The sequence below is a fragment of the Macrobrachium nipponense genome, chromosome 35 (genome assembly GCF_015104395.2).
Source record: "Macrobrachium nipponense isolate FS-2020 chromosome 35, ASM1510439v2, whole genome shotgun sequence".
Lineage (NCBI taxonomy): Eukaryota > Metazoa > Arthropoda > Malacostraca > Decapoda > Palaemonidae > Macrobrachium > Macrobrachium nipponense.
The window spans coordinates 61,290,068-61,308,400 of record NC_061096.1 but is presented as its reverse complement, the minus strand read 5'-3'; the positions used below and the strand labels follow the sequence as shown (position 1 = coordinate 61,308,400).

Below are 18,333 nucleotides of genomic sequence, written 5' to 3'. Positions count from 1 at the left end.
GCAGACCACATCCATGGTCAGAAGTCTCCAAAACTAGACTGACACTAGACAGGAAAAAAATTATTACATCATTAACAATAAGCAATATAAAAATCATGAACAGTCTTAATACTGGCAAAAAGGGTTTGTTCTAAGAACTAAAAGTGATAATACAATACCAATGCAGTATTATGAATACAAAGGAAACACCATGCAAAACTCAACATCCACTTTATTTTTGCAGATAATTTTTCACATTATGGCAGGTTTGTTTCAAAGGATTATGTAAAAAATTTTTGTTTGCAACAACAGAGATCAGTTCTGAGTACTTTGCGATTTATCACAGTACTTAGGGATGCTGCGAAGAGTGAAGAATGGAAGGTCACTAGGAACAGTTACATGTATGATAAAGGATGGTACAAAGAGAACACAAAGGGAGACACTTAAGAAATGTTACTTGCATAACAGACGATGCTAAAATGGAATGCAGAAAGAGGAGGCTACTGGAACCTGTTACATGCATACTCAGTTACAGCAGAAACAGTTGAGGCCATACAAATACTTGAAAAACTGAAGAGTGCTGGAGAAAAATCTGGTAATCAATAAGGCAAAAATAAGTTGAGGCTGAATAGAAAGAAGGGAAAACAATAGGTAGTCGTGAAATTGGTCCTGAAGATACTATTCTGCTGTTGGGGAAGGACAGGCCTTCTGAGGTCAGTGAGAAAGAAAAAAACAGAAGTAACAGTCTGGATGATGTGGGAAACAAAGCTAAACTACTACATACATAAAGGATTCTTACAGTAACTGGAGTAAAAGTTTGTCATGTGTATAAAAGCTCTTACAACTCTTTGCTGTAGAGACAAGTGCACCAGCAGAGATTTGAAATGGTTTTGAGTACAAGAATACAAAGATTCATGGACAACAAATTAGGGGGTTGCAGTGAAGATACACACGTACTGTATCCAGCAGCTTGAAAACAGACTGGGATCTCAAGGACAAATGGTTTGGACATGTGATGGGAAAGGATGAGAAGCCCTTGGTCAGAATAGTAGTAGACCTGAAAGTAACAGGCAAGGACTTTCAAAAAGAGCCAAAAACTAGAGAAAATGGCACAGACAATGACCTAGATAAGATGGGAATTCATACATGCAGTACTCTATACAGAAGAAAGTGGAGAAAACTTTTTAAACACCTTACTTTATAAAAAAAAACCACAATCTGAAGTAGAAAAGCTCATGATGCTGGTGTTGACTTTTCACATTATGGGAAGACACGAGAGAGGAAAAAAAGCTACAATCTATCCATGTACACTTCAAAGCTCAAACCAAATTGCTTCCTGAATGTATCATCACTATCTAAATAAATAAATGGATTCTGGAGAAGTAAATTCCTCTTAAACGTTTATCACAACCACAAAAACATATAAAAGTGCTCCAATTAGACCACATTTACAATCTTTGTCAAAACATTTGAAAAATGGCTTTTGTAAACAAAACACCATATGGGAGAAATTCCTACAATATTCCTTTCTCAGTGTACTATTGACAGCATTAATAGCATTCACAGTATTCAGTTAGTCTTAGATACAAGCTTTCTATCTAATTAAATTTCTCTACTCCCCTGGTCTGCTATTGCCATCAAACTTCTAACTCCAAACTGCACTCATTTTTACCTCTCATTTAAGAATGGTTACACTCAAGTGACCTTTTAGTCCAGAGGCCAGATATGGATTTTTCTTAATGCTTCTGTTTTCCACTCATTTAATCTTCCATAATTTAAGAGAGACCAGTCTTCTTCTGGAGCTAGATCCTGTGCCACAGGATTTTAAATAAAAAGTAAGACACACCGTGGTTTGGTTATAACACTTCAAAATAACAGAATGACAGACACAATAAATCCTCTGGAAATGGAATGCTTCTAAGGTAACAAAACATTAAGTTATTCTATTCCACTTTAACAAAAAACACTCTCCATGTCAACGTCAGACTTTCTATGAAACAAGGCAGCTGACAATGTATTTACTAGTCATAAGCATACTATGATAAAAAACTCCATTTGTGAAACAATACACAACAAAGTCTTATTTCATGACTTCCTTAAGCAACTTTCTCCTTATTTGTATAAACTTTAATGCTACAGGAAATATTTTGTACTATGCATTGTACTAGGTATATCATAACAAAATTTATGTCAAAGTTACAATCTATTAAGTAGAAAAATTCTGTGATTTAATCCACATCATCAAAATATAAATATAGCAAAATTAAACTTTACTTCAATAAAGGACATAAGAAAAAAAATTTACAAGGTAGGAAAATAAACACATGTTTTAAGGGAGCTTTGAAACAGCTAATGCTTTGCCCTAACACAACAAAACGGCAATTATTTTGGTCCTGGTACAGTTTAAATATGCTCACATATTCTACCCATATTCCCCTGCAGTTCCAGATGTAATAATCTCACAAACAAAACAAAGGGATTTTTTGTTGGCCAAGCATACATTCAAGTCCTTTGGAGGTTAATTGGTTAGTTCATTTGTGGAGCTTTCAAAATAATTTTTTAGATAATAAATAATCTTAACAACTTCTATCAGTACAGCTGAGACAGAATTTTCATTTAAAAAAAAACTTACATCATTAAACATTTTAAAGATTATTGATGAAAACTCAAATACTGTATATAGTATTTGTTCCTTGAAATCAGTAATTACTACAATACTATTATTTATTATTATAATTTTCCATTTCATTTCAGTTAATATTTTCTAGCAATTATGTCTTCACTTTACTTATAAAACACAGTTTTGAGCTTTTGAAACAGTCGGAGTCAAAACTGAAAATATAAATTTGCTCTCTTGTATGTTAACTGCACATACATTTACATAGGGTATTTTACAATGAAAACATGTAGGCTTCTAGCTAATTTTGCACATTTACGTACATAAAAACTACCATTTACTATTTATTAATATTAATAATAATATAATAATAATACTCAAATACACATATATACACAACAGTACACATACTGTACCATACGTATATCTAATATACAGTATGCATATGCAGTCAATTACTTTTTTATTACAGTAACATGGTAAACCAAAACAGGGTTACAAAAAATTACGAAAACAAAATCTTACTAAATTCAATTGACAAAATTTCAGTTTGATTCTGTACACTTCATTGTAAGGCCACATAATACATATACTATAGTAGATTCACAACAACCATGCATCTGATGTCTAGGGGAGTCCCTTACAACGCTCCTGATAGGCTGCTGATAAGCCAATCACAGGGGTGGAAACCCTCCGTCTCTCGAGAGTGTTCACATAGGCAAGATGTATGTTCCACCTCTCCTAAGGGATACTTTTGAAAGATGTATCCCTCAGGAGAGGTGGAACATACATACTGTTATGTGAACTCTCAAGAGAGACTGAGTTCCCAGCCCTGTGATTGGCTTATCAACAGACAACCAGGAGCGTCGTAAGGGACTGGCTTAGCCATCAGATGCACGCTTGATGTGAATCTATAATAGTACATTATGAAATGTTGAGCAAGTCTCTCAAAATACTACACTTATTTACTAATTTGTGAATTACATCATTCATGAAAGATTTCCTTGATAAAAAAAATCAACATAGCATTACACATGTAGTACTCTTAAGTCTTCTGGCTTTCACAGTATAAAATACATACAGTTTGAAATTAGTAGTATGTATTTGAAATTAATATTGAGTTCATTACCAACTCAAAAATCAACAATTCACTGAAGTTATGACTTCTATACAACTAATGATTACTCATTTTCTCAAATTATTTCATTATCATGCATCCCAACTTTTATGGGCATCTTCAGAAATGAAATAGTATTCAGAAGTATTGTACAAATCTTTAATAAAATCTCCTTACAATTAAAAAAGGGACAAAATAACATTTATGAACTCTCACCTAGAAGAAGTACTCCTGAAAGTAGTAGCGTTTCTTTTAGTCTTTCTCAATTTTATTGCCAAAGGGACTGTGTTTTTGTTTTGATTCTTCTGTGGACAATAGTTAACTGTGTGGGCATCATCTCCAGTTGCACCACATATCGGACAAACATAATTTCGCAAGACTTCACATGCCAACCTACCACTTGAGTCCCTGCAACACAAACTAAAATAATTAGAGTACAAGTCCGTTATTATGCTATCCATTAATTTGACAAACTGCCAGGTATGGCTGTATGCTCAAATGTTCCATTTTACCCTTGTGCCAACTGCATACTATTAAAAAAATTACTTTAAAATGCTTCCAATAGTTTCAGTTTTGCTTAGCTATGTGTAGTTGTAAAATACCACTGTTTAGTAAGAGCATTAGATTTTCATCTTTACATTGACCTTTTCATCTTTACATTGACCTGAGTAAAAATAAACCTCACAACTTTGAAAATAAAGCATTTTCCTAATTTACCTTAAACTGACCAAAGTTACTAATAGCGCATATGAAGTATCATTTATAACAATTGTTTTTATGCTATGGGTTTAGATGTGAAAAGAATTCTCTCCATTCTCTTTTATCCAACACTTTTTCTGCCTGAAATCCTACCAAGTCTTGGTCCTCATCTATTTCCTTTTTTCATGGTTTACTGGCTATTGTTGTGTGTTAAGTTTGAAGTACAACTTAGTTTAGGCTCGTAACTATGTTGAATGACTGTTAGCAGTAATATATCTAAAAAAAAAACATACATACATGTATAGATTATTTCTATAAGGTCTTTCTTACTTATCTGGCTTTGTTACTTCTTAGATGGCCTGACTCTTCTTTTTACTTTAAAAGACTAAGCCAGCCTGACTCTAAAGCATCGAAGTGGAGGAGCTGCTTTATATGAAGAATCTTATTGTTACAGATCACAGTACATTATAGATATTTGACAATTTACGATCATGTACTACATTCATAAATACTTGACCCCGCCTATTGGCGGTTCACTATTCGTGACTCCACCAATTCGTGGATTTTTCTGTAGAGCGTATATCAACATTATACGCCGAATTTTTCATAGAGGAATATTCACTAATTATTTTATTTTTATATTTTCGTGACTAAAAACATTTTTTATGATGAAACTATTAAAATAGGCAGTGATAAGCATTTTTAGATTTGTGGATTTTAGCTCTTCAAGGGGAGTTGTGTCCCTGTCTCCTGCAAATCCCAGGGGTCAACTGTATGAACATTTGTCTGCCTGACCTACCTAAATAATCTTTCTTTACACTGCTTCCTTTTCCAAAAATATTACTATTGATGAGGTAATGTGAGGCTATTAAATATTTCACTGCAATATTGTTACCTATGTAGTATACTAGTATAGTAAACAAAAAACTAGGCTATCATTGCACTGCTCAATCCACGTCAGCCTATTGGACCTTGCAATTATACTGAAACAATTGTCTATCTGCTAAAATGTTCAAAATGTTCTTACCTGAGGCAGTGGCTCATGTATAATTTCTCCCTGGCCCCATTGTTTTTGCAGAATCCACAAAATTTTGAAGCCTCCACTTTTACCATTACTGACTGAAAATAAAGAAGTTGATTTCATTTACAACAAAATTAGCTACATTAACCATGAAAAAAATTAGATAGTATATTATTACAAAAATGATATTGTTATTTTACAATAAAGTTTTGTACATACTTACCTGGCAGACATATACTTAGCTTACGTCTCTGACGTCACGACAGAATTCAAAACTCGCGGCAAACGCGACAGGTAGGTCAGGTGATCTACCTTACCCGCCGCTGGGAAGCTGGTGTAAGAACCAACATACCTTTCTTGCCAGATTTTTTCTCTCTTATACCTGTCTCCTGAGGGGAGGCTGGGCGGGCCATCATCATATATGTCTGCCAGGTAAGTATGTACAAAACTTTATTGTAAAATAACAATATCATTTTTGTACATGAACTTTCCTGTCAGACATATACTTATCTGATTGACACCCTTGGTGGAGGGTACAAGACAGAAAATAACAAAGAAAAGGTAAACAACACCTGTTGTAGGATAAAAATAACCTTGTTCTTACCTGTTTAGGCTGAAGACTTCATAGATACTGTCTATTAGTCTGCATAGCCATAAGAGCTACTGCTGAGGGCGTGACCTACAGCTGAAAAGACTCTTTGGGTCTACTAACGGGACTTGATATCCGCTTACTTAGTAGAATCCAAGTCGGATCATGTCAATGGGGGTTCGCCCTCTTCTATGACAGAACCTGTCCACTACCAACGCAGGGAGCTTCAAACCAAATCCGATCACCTAACCAAACTAAAGTTATTAGTATTACGAAACGAAAAAAGATGCCTCACCTGCATCATTTTTCATACAACCATATGACTCAATTACCAAAACAGGAAAAAAAGGGAAAAACTACTAAGGATATGTTCCAGCTCCCTGCCCCAGCACCGAATCCGCCGATACGTACGGGCCTAATGCGAAGCACTCGTCATACGTAATACTGACGTCTTTTAGGTAGTGGTTGGCGAATACTGAATTACATCTCCACAATGTAGTTTTCATCAGATTCTGAAGAGACATATTCTTATTAAAGGCCAAGGAAGTGGCAATGGCTCTCACTTCATGAGCCTTGACTTTTAGGAGCTTGAAATGTTCTTCATTACAAGATCTATGTGCTTCCTTCACAAGACTTCTAATGAAGAAAGACAGCGCATTTTTCGACAAATGGTCTGCTGGGGTCCTTTACAGAGCACCATAGTCTGTCCTCAATGCCTTAAGGGTTTCTTCTCTGAAGTAGTATCTTAAATCCTAACAGGGCAAGAGTTCTTTCAGGTTCTTCCCCTACTAGGGCAGATACTCCACGAACCTCAAAGCTCCTTGGCCAAGGATTTGAGGGGTTCTCATTCTTTGCTAAAAACGAAGGAAGGAAGGAACAGACCACGGAATCTCCTTTGAAACCTACCCTTCCTTCTAGGGCATGAATCTCACTAACCCTTTTAGCGGATGCTAGAGCCATGAGAAATAGAGCTTTCCTCGTAAGATCTTTGAAGGAGGCTAAATGTGGTGGCTCAAACCTAGAGGACCTCAGGAAACGAAGAACCACGTCCAGATTCCAACTTGGAACTTCGTTCGAAGTTTTCTTGGAAGTTTCGAAAGATCTTAATAGATCATGCAGATCTTTGTTATTCGAAAGATCTAAGTTCCTATGTCTGAACACTGCAGCCAGCATGCTCCGGTATCCTTTGATAGTAGATACTGCCAAACCGCATTTTTCTCTGAGGAAAACTAGGAAATCTGCTATCTGAGTCACAGAGGTACTGGAAGAGGAAAACTTCTGGTTCCTGCACCACCGGCGAAAGACGTCCCACTTCGACTGGTAGACTTTAAGGGTCGAAGGTCTTCTTGCTGAGGCGATAGGCCTTAGCAGCTTTTGTTGAAACCCCTTCGCTCTGACAAGACTTTTGACAGTCGAAAGCCAGTCAGATTGAGAGCGGGGAGGTTCTGTGATACCTGTCGAAGTGGGGTTGTCTGAGCAAATCTTGTCTTTGTGGAAGTGCCTCTTGGAAAGTCCACCAACCATTCCAGTACCTCTGTGAACCAATCTTGGGCGGGCCAGAACGGAGCTACTAGCGTCATTCTTGTCATCTCCGAGATAGCAAATTTCTTGAGGGTTTGTCCCAGTACTTTGAAGGGGGGAAAGGGCAAAGGCTAGACATCTAGACCTGTCCAATCTAGGAGAAACGCATCCACTGATACTGCTCCTGGGTCGAGATCGGGGAGCAGTAAAGTTCGATCCTTGCGTTCCTTGCTGTTGCAAAGAGGTCGATGTGAGGCCTCCTGCCCATCTTCTCCACAGGTCTTGGCATACCTCTGAGTGGAGGTCCACTCGGAAGGAAGGAGTTGATTCTTCCTGCTCAGGAGATCGGCCCTGACGTTCCTTTCTCCCTGTACGAATCTGGTGAGAAGACTGATCTTCCTTGTTTGAGACCACAGCAGAAGATCCCTTGCTGTTTCATACAGGGGAGAAGGAGTGTGTCCCCCCCTGTTTTTTGATGTACACCAAGGCTGTTGTGTTGTCCGAATTGACCTGAACTACTACATTTCGGACGTGGGGCTCGAAGGCTTTCAATGCCATCCAGACTGCCATCAACTCTTTCTTGTTGATGTGCCAGGACACCTGATCCCCCTTCCAGGTGCCTGACACTTCTCTTGTCCCGAGCGTCGCTCCCCAACCTGCTTCCGACGCGTCGGAAAACAACACATGGTTGGGGTTCGGCATGTAGAGACATTCCTTCCACAAAACGTAGTGGGTTGTTCCACCACCGAAGGTCCCTCTTGATTCCCCTTGAGATCTTGAAGGAGAACTCCAGATCTAGGAGAGCGACCTCCAGTTCTGGTATAGGAAGAACTGTAGAGGCCTGAGATGCAACCTTCCTTGAGAAACGAATTGCTCCAACGAGGAGATGTCCCCAGCAGACTCATCACTCCCTCGCTGTGCATGCATCTTTCTCTAGGAAGGTCGTTAGTTTCTCGTAGCAACGAGCTATCCTCTCTGGCGGCGACGGAAAAGCCCGAAAAGCCAGAGAAACTATCCGAATCCCCAGATAGATCCTCTCTTGACTGGGGATTAATTGAGACTTCTGGAAGTTCACCAGAAGTCCCAGAGAACTTGCCAATGTAAGGGTCTTTTGAAGGTCCTCCAGACATCTTTCTTGAGACTCTGCTCTGATTAGCCAGTCGTCGAGATAAAGCGACACCCTCACTCCCTCCAAATGTAGCCACTGCGCCACGTTTTTCATTAACCCGTGAAAACTTGGGGTGGAGTCGACAGGCCGAAGCACAAGGCCTTGAATTGGAAGATGTTTCCTCCCATCATGAATCGCAGATACTTCCGTGAAGAAGGATGGATCGGCACATGAAAGTAAGCGTCCTGAAGGTCTAGTGACACCATCCAGTCCCCTGGACGAAGAGCCGCTAACACGAGGAAGTTGTCTCCATGGCGAACTTCCTCTTTTCCACAAAGACGTTCAGGGCGCTTACATCCAAAACCGGTCTCCATCCTCCTGAGTTCTTCGGAACTAGGAGTAGTCTGTTGTAAAAAACCCGCAGAGCGGGGATCTTTCACTAGTTCTATAGCCTCCTTCTCTAGCATGAGATCTACTGCTAGAGAAAGGGCTTGATTCATGATGGGGTCCTTGTACTTGGCCACCAACTCCCTCGGAGTTGTCGTCAATGGTGGTCTTGACGAGAAGGGAATGAGGTATCCTTTGCTGACAATCGAAAAGGACCAATTGTCTGCCCCTTTGTGGCCCAGACGTCGGCAAATTTCAGTAGTCTGGCACCCACTGATGTCTGGAGTCCTTGATCGCTATTTCTTCCCTCTGACTGACCTAGAGAAGGTTTTACCTCTCTTAAAAGGTCTAGTTCCTCTGGTTGAAGAACCTCTGACAGCGGGTCCTCCTCGAAAGGGCTCCTGCCTCAGAGGAGTCTCTTTCTTGGCCTTGGGTTGGAAGACAGAGCGAGGTTTCCTGGCCACCTGGGCTAACATGTCCTGAGTAGCCTTAGCTGATAGGGCACTCGAGACATCCTGAATAATTTTCTTGGGGAAAAGAAGAGGAGAGAGTTGAGCATACATAAGAGAGGCCCTTTGTGCATGTGAAACTGCCTTAGTGAGAAACGAACAGTAGACTGACCGCTTCTTAATAACTCCAGCTCCAAACAGTGAGGAGACTTCACTCGAGCCGTCTCTCACTGCTTTGTCCATGCAAGTGAGGACGCAGTTAAGATCTTCAGGAGACAGTGAATCCGGGGTCTGGGTCTTCTTGGCCAGAACTCCTAAAGACCAATCAAGGAAGTTGAAAACTTCCAGGACTCGGAACATTCCCTTCAGTAGGTGGTCAAGTTCGTTCATCCCCCACTAGTCTTGGCGGACAGGAGGGCGATCGACGAGCAGAATCCACCAATGAAGAGAAGTCGAGTCCGCAGACGAAGGGAGAGCGAGGCCTAAAGGTTCGCCCGATTCGTACCAGAATCCTAATCTGCCAGTCAGTTTAGACGGAGGGAAAGAGAAAACAGCCTTCCCTTTCTCTTCCTTAGAAAGGAGCCATTCCCCAAAACCTCTAAGCGCCTTCTTCATGGAAACAGTAGGTTTCATCCTTACACAAGACGAAACCTTCTTAGTCTTCGAAGAGGAGAATAAAGAAAGAGGAGAAGGAGGAGCCACAGGAGAAAGGACATCTCCGAACTCTTGCAGGAGCAAATCTGTTAACCTCTTATAAGAGGAAACAGAGGAGTCTTTTGTTCCTTCTTCTTCTGAGGGATCCTGTTCTTCCTGAGCTGAAGAACCCTCATGATCCTTACAGGCGCGACTATCCTTATAAAAGTCTCTAGAGGAAGAAAGACGTTTACGTCTTGGAGACAAAGCTTCAGAAACGTGCCTACTTGCAAAATCCTCTGTCTGGAGGAGTGCGTTTTCCAGATTCTTGGAGCCTAACAGGAGTAAGGCGGCTGTCAGGACAGAGCGCCTGTTTGAAGAAAATGATATTGTTAAGATACAATAAGTTTTGTACATACTTACCTGGCAGATATATACTTAGCTATAGACTCGGTCATCCCGACAGAATTTCAAAACTCGCGGCACACGCGACAGGTAGGTCAGGTGATCCACCATTCCCGCCGCTGGGTGGCGGGGTCTGGAACTATTCCCGTTTTCTAAGCCATAATTTCTCTTCCACCTGTCTCCTGAGGGGAGGATGGGTGGGCCATTAATCGTATATATCTGCCAGGTAAGTATGTACAAAACTTTATTGTATCTTAACAATATCATTTTTGTACAGTAACTTACCAGCAGATATATACTTAGCTGATTGGCACCCTTGGTGGCGGGCAAGAGACAGCTAAAAACAAAATAATCTTAAACTAAACATACATTAAAAAACAGGGAAAAAACAACCTATGTTCTTGGATAACATAATCCATAGTTCCTACCTGATTGGGCTGAAGACTTCATGACTACTGTCGATGAGTCTGCTGCCTCAAGAGTTTCACGAGGAATGAACCTATGGTTGAATAACTCTTTGGATCGTGTCAATGGGGCTAGCCCGCTTACGCGACAGAGCCTATACTGGATCGTACCAATGGGGGCTGACCCACTTACATGGTAGAGCCTTGACCTTTTGTCATATCAATGGAGACTCGCCCTCTTACATGACAGAGTTAAGGTTATTAAAAAAATTCACAAAGAGCACTGAAGCCAATCCCGATCACCTGACCATGTTATTATTGTTACAATCTATGAATTGTAAGAGGGTTCCCTATTCCCTCTGACAATTAACCATAAAAACAACCACCAATAAACAGTAATTTAAGCCTTAAACTAAATAGGAAGGATTAGCCTCAGCCCCTTCTCCCAGCACTGAATTCGCCGAAACATACGCTCCCAGAGCAAAGCACTTTTCGTACGAAATTTTAAACGTCTCTTAGTAATTCGAGGCGAACACCGAATTACATCTCCAAAATGTCGACTCTATAAGAGCCTGAAGAGACCATGTTTTGTGAAATGCCATAGACGTAGCTATGGCTCTCACTTCATGAGCTCTCACTCTGAGAACCTTGAGATGCTCTTCTTCGCACTTAAGGTGAGCTTCCCTTATTACATCTTTTATGAAGTATGTAAGGGCGTTCTTAGAAATCGATCTTTTCGGATCTCTTACAGAGCACCAAAGACTTTCTTCTGTACCTTTCAGCAACTTCTTCTTCTCCAGGTGAACTTGAGTGCCCTGACTGGACACAAAGTCCTTTCTAGTTCTCTCCCTGTTAATGAAGATAGTCCTTTTATCTCAAAGCTTCTTGGCCAAGGCTTTGAGGGATTTTAATTTTTTGCTAGAAAAAATGGTTTAAAGGAGCAAATCGCTGAATCCTTCTTAAACCCCACTTACCTTCCAAAGCTTGCAACTCGCTAATTCTCTTGGCTGTTGCTAACGCAAAAAGGAATAATGACTTTCTCGTTAAGTCTCTAAACGAAGCTGCGTGAGACGGTACAAATTTTTCCGACATTAGGAACTTGAGGACCACATCCAAGTTCCAGCTAGGCTTCTTGATTACTGTTCTTTCGTGGTCTCAAAAGACCTTATAAGGTCATGAAGATCTTTATTATTCGTCAGATCTATTCCTCTATGTCGAAAAACTGAGGCCAGCATACTTCTGTAACCCTTCACTGTTGAAACTGCCAGGTTACAGTCTTTTCTCAAATATAGGAGAAACTCTGCGATTTCAGTTACAGAGGTACTGGAGGAGGATATTTCTTTCCCTTACACCATCTTCTAAACACTCCCACTTCGACTGATATACTTTAGAAGTGGAGACTCTTCTGGCTCTTGCAATAGCCTTCGCCACTTCTCGTGAAAAGCCCACCCTTGCTCTGACAAGTCCTTCGACAGTCTGAAGGCGGTCAGACTTAGAGCGGGGAGGTTTTTTGTGAAACCTGTCGAAGTGGGGTTGTTTGAGAAGATCGTTCCTTAGTGGAAGCGATCTTGGAAAATCCACTAACCACTCCAGCACCTCTGTGAACCAATCGAGAGCCAGGCAGAAGGGAGCGATGAGGGTCATTCTTGTTCCTTCCGAGCAGCGAACTTCCTCAATACTTCTCCTACTATCTTGAAAGGAGGGAAGGCGTATGCGTCCAAGCCCGTCCAATCTAGCAGAAAGCTGTCTACTGCTACTGCTTGAGGATCCGAGATCGGGTAGCAATATGGTTTCTAATCTGTGATTCTTGTTGGTCGCGAACAGGTCTATATTGGGCCTTCCCCACAGATGCCAAAGTTGTTGGCAAATACTGAGGATTGAGAGTGCATTCCTGGGTAGGACTTGTTCTTTTCTGCTTAACAGATCTGCCCGGACATTTTTCTCTCCCTGCACAAAACCTTGTGAGGAGAGAGATCTTCCTTTCCTGAGCCCAAATCAGCAGATCCTTTGCTGATTCGTACAGGGAAAAGGAATGCATCCCCCTTGTTTCTTTATATAAGCGAGGGCTGTTGTGTTGTCCGAGTGAATCTGAATCCCAGACCTGAGACCTGTTCCTCGAAATGAACCAAAGCTAGATGAATGGCTGTTCTTCTCTTTCTTGTTTATGTGCCAGGACACTTGTTCTCCTTCCCAAGTGCCTGACACTTCTTCCGAACCTAGGGTCGCTCCCCACCCTGAATCTGAGGGCGTCTGCAAACAACGCTAGGCGAGGGTTCTGTAAGCGAAGGGAGATTCCCTTGCTTAGTTTCTGTGGATCTAACCACCAACGGATATTCTCCTTGATCCCTTTCGAGATTGGAAATGTATCTCCTAGATTGTTGGACTTCCAATCCCACTTCTCCTTCAGATAAAATTGAAGGGGTCGTAGGTGTAGTCTTCCTAAGGAAACGAACTGTTCCATCGAGGAGAGGGTCCCCAGTAAGCTCATCCATTCCCTCGCGGAACAATGTTCTTTCCTTAAGAAGACTGCCACCTTTTCTAAGCAGCGTTCTCTCCTTTCCTGCGAAGGATACGCTAGAAAATCCCGAGAATCCATCTGAATCCCCAGATAGACAATACTCTGCTGGGGAGTCAGCATAGATTTCTCGCGATTTACTAAAAGTCCTAAGGACTTTGTCAACTCTAGAGTAACTAATAGGTCCTCCAGACATTTTTTCTCCCAATTGGGCTCTTATTAGCCAATCGTCCAGATATAACGAGATCCTGATCCCTTCCAGAGTAGCCAATAAGCTACATTCTTCATGATGCCGTAAAGACTTGAGGGCAGTCGAAAGTCCGAAGCACATCGCTCGGAACTGGAACACTTTCCCTTGGAACATGAACCTCAGATACTTCCTTGCTGCCGGATGAATTGGCACATGGAAATACGCATCCTGAAGGTCCAGGGACACCATCCAGTCCCCTGGACGAAGAGCAGATAGAACAGAGGAAGACGTCTCCATTGAAAATTTCTTCTTCAATACAAAGAAATTCAGGGCACTGGGACGTCTAGAAACCGGTCTCATCCCCCGATGCTTTCGGTACCAGGAATAGCCGATTGTAGAATCCTGGAGACTGGAGCTCTTGAAACCAGTTCTACCGCTTCCTTGGAAATCATCTGTTCCCACTGCTTGCAAATAGCAAGCTTTCGGACCGGATCCGAGTATCTGCGGTCAAACTCCCTTGGAGTTGTCGTCAAGGAGGATTTTCCCTGAAGGGGATCAAGTATCCTTTTTTCAGGATAAGAGATGGGACCATGAGTCCGCCCTTCTGCGCTCCCAGACCTTTGGCAAAGTGGAGTAGTCTGCGCCTACTTTCGTCTGGAGGACTTCCTGCTCATCTAGACTTTCCGAAGGACCTTCTAGATGGTCTACTCCTTCTATCTGGTCTGCGACCTCTAAAGAGGGGCTCTAGAAGAGGAGGCACCTCGAAAGGGCTGTACAAAGAGGGTCTCCTCTTTTTTTCTCTATAGGCACTGCCGGCCTAAACTTCTTGGGGGCTGATGCGTGAGGAGATCCTGAGTTGCCTTCTCCGTAAGAGATTTAGAAAACCTCTCTAACAGTCTCTGTGGAAATAGGTGCGGGGTATAACGGTGGCCAAAAAGAAGAGATGTCCTTTGCAAAGGTGATACTGCTCTTGCTAAGAAAGAGCTAAAGACCGATCTCTTCTTAATACTCCCGTTCCAAAAAGAGAGGCAACTTTCAACGGAACCGTCCCATGACCGCTCTGTCCAGCAAGCCCAGGACGCTCGAAAGTTCCTCCATGAAACAAAGTCAGTGTCCTGAGCTCTCTTCGCTAAAGCTCCCAAGCCCAATCCATAAAATTGAAGACTTCTAGGGTTTTAAAGAGGCCCTTTAGAAGGTGTCTAGCTCACACATGCCCCAATGTTGCCTTAGCAGACAGCAACGACTTCCTCCTAGAAGAGTCCACTAAGGAAGCAAAATCCGCATCTGCTAAAGAAAAGGGAAGGCCTAACCCCAATAGGTTCTTTGGTTCCGTACCACCTTCCTGGTTTGCCCTGTTAACTTTTGAAAGGAGGGCAGGAAAAAACTGTCTAGCCGCTTCCCTTCTGGAAGTCAACCACTCTGAAAAAGTCTTTATGCCTTTTTCATACAAAGAGCGGGGCGCATCTTGACGAAGGAAGACGACTTGAGAGCTTTAGTGCTAGACATCAAACGATCCTGGTGAAGGAGGGTCCGCAGGATGAAGGGAGTCTCCGAACTCCTTTAGCAGCAAAAGAGAAAGTCTCTTGTAGTCGAAACTGCTACATCTACTGGCTCGTCGTCTTCCGATACCTGGTCAAACTGATCCACGAAGGAGACCGTTTTGGAGTGATCTGGCTCTTCCCGGGGAGAAGAAACCTCCTTTTCCGAGAAGGGGAGCGCGGAACATTAGCACTTCTATACGAAGAGTGAGCTCCTGCCTGTCGAAACACTCTGCGCGCCTACTAGACTCTTGTTGTCTAGGTTCGCCAGGTTCGTGCGCTTGCTAGGCTCCTGGCGTCCTGATTCAGGGCGCTTGAAAAAGAATCCCCGCGTCCTGATTCCTGACGCTTAACAGGCTCTTGGCGCCCCTAACACTTGACGGCTAACGTACTCCTGGCATCCTGCCTCCCTGGGGGGCGTCCTAAACTCCTGGCGCCCTGACTCCTGGCGCCTGACTCCTGGCGTCTCTGACTCATGGCTTCGCTGGCTTCTAGCGTCCTGATTCCTGCCTTCTAGCAGCAATCCTGACGTCCTGAATCCTGTGTTTCTAAGAGGCTCTTGACGCCCTTTCTGCGTCTTGCTGCCTCTTTGCGCCTGTCTGGCTCCTGGGTCCTGCAGACCCAAAGGGATCCTGATACTTAAATCGGTTTTTTCCGGTTCCTTGAACCTAACCGATCGAGACTTCTGCTCGATTCGCGGCTCTCAGAGGGCGCTTCGGGGGAAGACAGCCTATAGGGCGAAAGGCCTCTTCTCTCAGGAGAACAACTCCATCCAAGACGAGTCTCTCGACGAAGGCGATAAACGCCCTGGAGATCGTGAGGGTTTCTCTCCTATACGAAGGGGAGGGGCTTAGCGGAACTCTTAACAGGGAGCGAGACATCCTTCCTCCTTGTAGAGTCCTTAGCAAAAAGAGCCTACGAGAGAAGGCTAACTGCTCTTGCAGATTAACCAAAAACTTCTTTTCGTAGGATCCTGAAGAGAAGGCTCCTCTTGTTAGTCTTCTTAGGTCCCGAAGGCCAATCCTCGGGAAAACGCTCTGGGCTGGAGTCAGCCGCGTCTCCTTTAGGAGCCTTCCAGGCTCTCTTAAAGGGCGCGAAAGAGAGGCCGAACTCCATCCTCGTTTAGGAGGAAGAGTCTAGGCCGAAAAACACTCCCTTAGGAACGCCTTTTTTCTGCGGCAATCCGAGGCAGCCTGGGACTTAACAACAGGATCTGCCGAGGGACCCTCCTGACCGTTGGGGATGTTCGCATCCTCCCTGCGGCTTTCGACATTCCCCCTCCTCCCCTGGTCCTGGGAGTTTGGAAGCGGTCTAGGCCTAGGAGCAATGAGGACCGGTCAGACGCCCCCTCCACTGCACTGGGGACACTGCACAATCACTATCACCACTCTTTACCTTGGTTTAGAGCTCGTAGCTGAGCTTGAAGTTTTCTTAATTGAAGCTTTTACATTTTCCCTCTCTGACGAAGAATCTTTGGATTCAGAACAGGGAAGCAGCTGAGGCTAAGGGAAAATCGTTAGTAGGAGAGTTAACTTCTTGTCTAAGGAGCAAGATCTACTAGATGACCTAGCTGAAGCCTTTCTCACTCTATCTCTCTCAAGCTTCCTAACATATTATGATAATTCCTTCCCATTCAAGCTCCATAAGGTTCTCGCATTCAACACAGGTTTTAATAAAAGAACATTCATTCTCCCTGCTTTAGCGCAAATACTATGAGGATCTAATGCCGATTTAGGCAGCCTAACCTTACAACCTTCCCTACTGCAAAACTCTAAACATAGGTGAAGCCTTAGCGTCAGACATCGTGAAAGAGTAGTCCAAAACCAAAGTCGAAAAACAGCCACAATAAGCGTATGCCAAGCCAGAGAAAAAAACAGAATACGTCACCAAAAAACCAATCCAAATTAAATTCTCGGCAAACGAGTTGAAAATCCAAGATGGAGGATAACGAACAAATAGGTTTGTTGTCCGTTCAACCGACAGAGAAATTATGGCTTAGAAAACGGGAATAGTTCCAGAACCCCGCCACCCAGTGGCGGGAATGGTGGATCACCTGACCTACCTGTCGCGTGTGCCGCGAGTTTTTTGAAATTCTGTCGGGACGACCGAGTCTATAGCTAAAAGTATATATCTGCGGGGTAAGTTACTTGTACAAAAAACTTCTATCAGGCTCTTGGCGCCTATCCCAAAGGAGAAGCGCTACCAGGCGAACAGCGTCTGCCATAACGAGAAGCGGCACCATGCTCTTGGCGCCTGAACCGAGAGAGAGGATCTCTGGCGATGAGTGCCTACTAGGTGAGCGCCTACAAGGGAGAAGCGCCTGCTAGGATCTCGGGCGCCTGACTCCGAGGAGAGTGAAAGTCAGGAGAAGAGCGCTTGCAGAGGAGAAACGCGCCTAACAAGCTCTTGACGCCTGTCCAGCGAAGAGCGCCTGTCCGATTTAGGGCGCTTATCAAACAGGAGAGTGTAGGCGAGACGAAGTGCGCTACGAGCGAGTAGCGCCTACTAGGCTCTTGTTGCCTATTAAGGGGAGAGATTCTGTCTCGAGAAGAGCGTCTGTGGGGCGAAGATCTCCTACGAGAAGCCTGCTCCTTGTCCGAAGGAGAAACAAAGGTATCCTGTCTGTCAGGCGACTGACGCTTGGACGAAGCCGGGATCTTGTCCGAAGAAGAAAGCCTCCTGCGAGACTCCGAACGCCCAGAAGAGAGAGCCGCTTCCGGCGCATAGCGAGAGTCGGGAGAGGGGAGCCTGGACTTCTTTACAGGCAGCGAGACGTCCTTCCTACGACGAGAAGTCACGCAAAGAGAGTCAGCCAGAGCCAAAATCTGTGCCTGAAGACTAGCCAACACCCTTGCAGGAGATTTTCCAAAGTCTTGAACAGGTGACGAGGTTCGATCTCTGCTCGGGGAACGATACTCAAGAGATCTCTTCCTTTTGTTCTTCGCTTCCACCTCAGGCTCTTCCGAAAAAACTTCAGGGCTGGAGGGAAGGGCACAGGGAGTGTTCCAGGCTCTCTTCGAAGGGCGCGAGGCTTCCGAAGAGCTCCATCCTCGTTTAGGAGAGGGCGAAGGCAAAGACGAGAAGCATTTGCACAAGACTTCTCTCTTGGCGCGATCCAAGGTAGCCTGGGAACGAGCAACAGGCACTACCGAGGGACGCCT

At 43.5% G+C, this 18,333-nt stretch overlaps 1 protein-coding gene across 3 annotated transcripts in view; it reads right to left on the bottom strand.

The window, feature by feature from the left end:
* Positions 1 to 858: 858 nt before the first annotated feature.
* Positions 859 to 18,333, bottom strand: part of LOC135208842 (uncharacterized) — a 41,544-nt gene continuing 24,069 nt past the window's right edge. For all 3 annotated transcript variants that reach the window (XM_064241411.1, XM_064241410.1, XM_064241409.1), the window contains exons 4-5: positions 5,440 to 5,531; positions 859 to 4,121 (exon numbers count right to left, since the gene is read on the bottom strand). In XM_064241411.1, the coding sequence (XP_064097481.1) occupies positions 3,926 to 4,121; positions 5,440 to 5,531 (288 nt within the window). In that variant the 3' untranslated portion in view covers positions 859 to 3,925. The remainder of the gene's footprint in view (positions 4,122 to 5,439; positions 5,532 to 18,333) is intronic.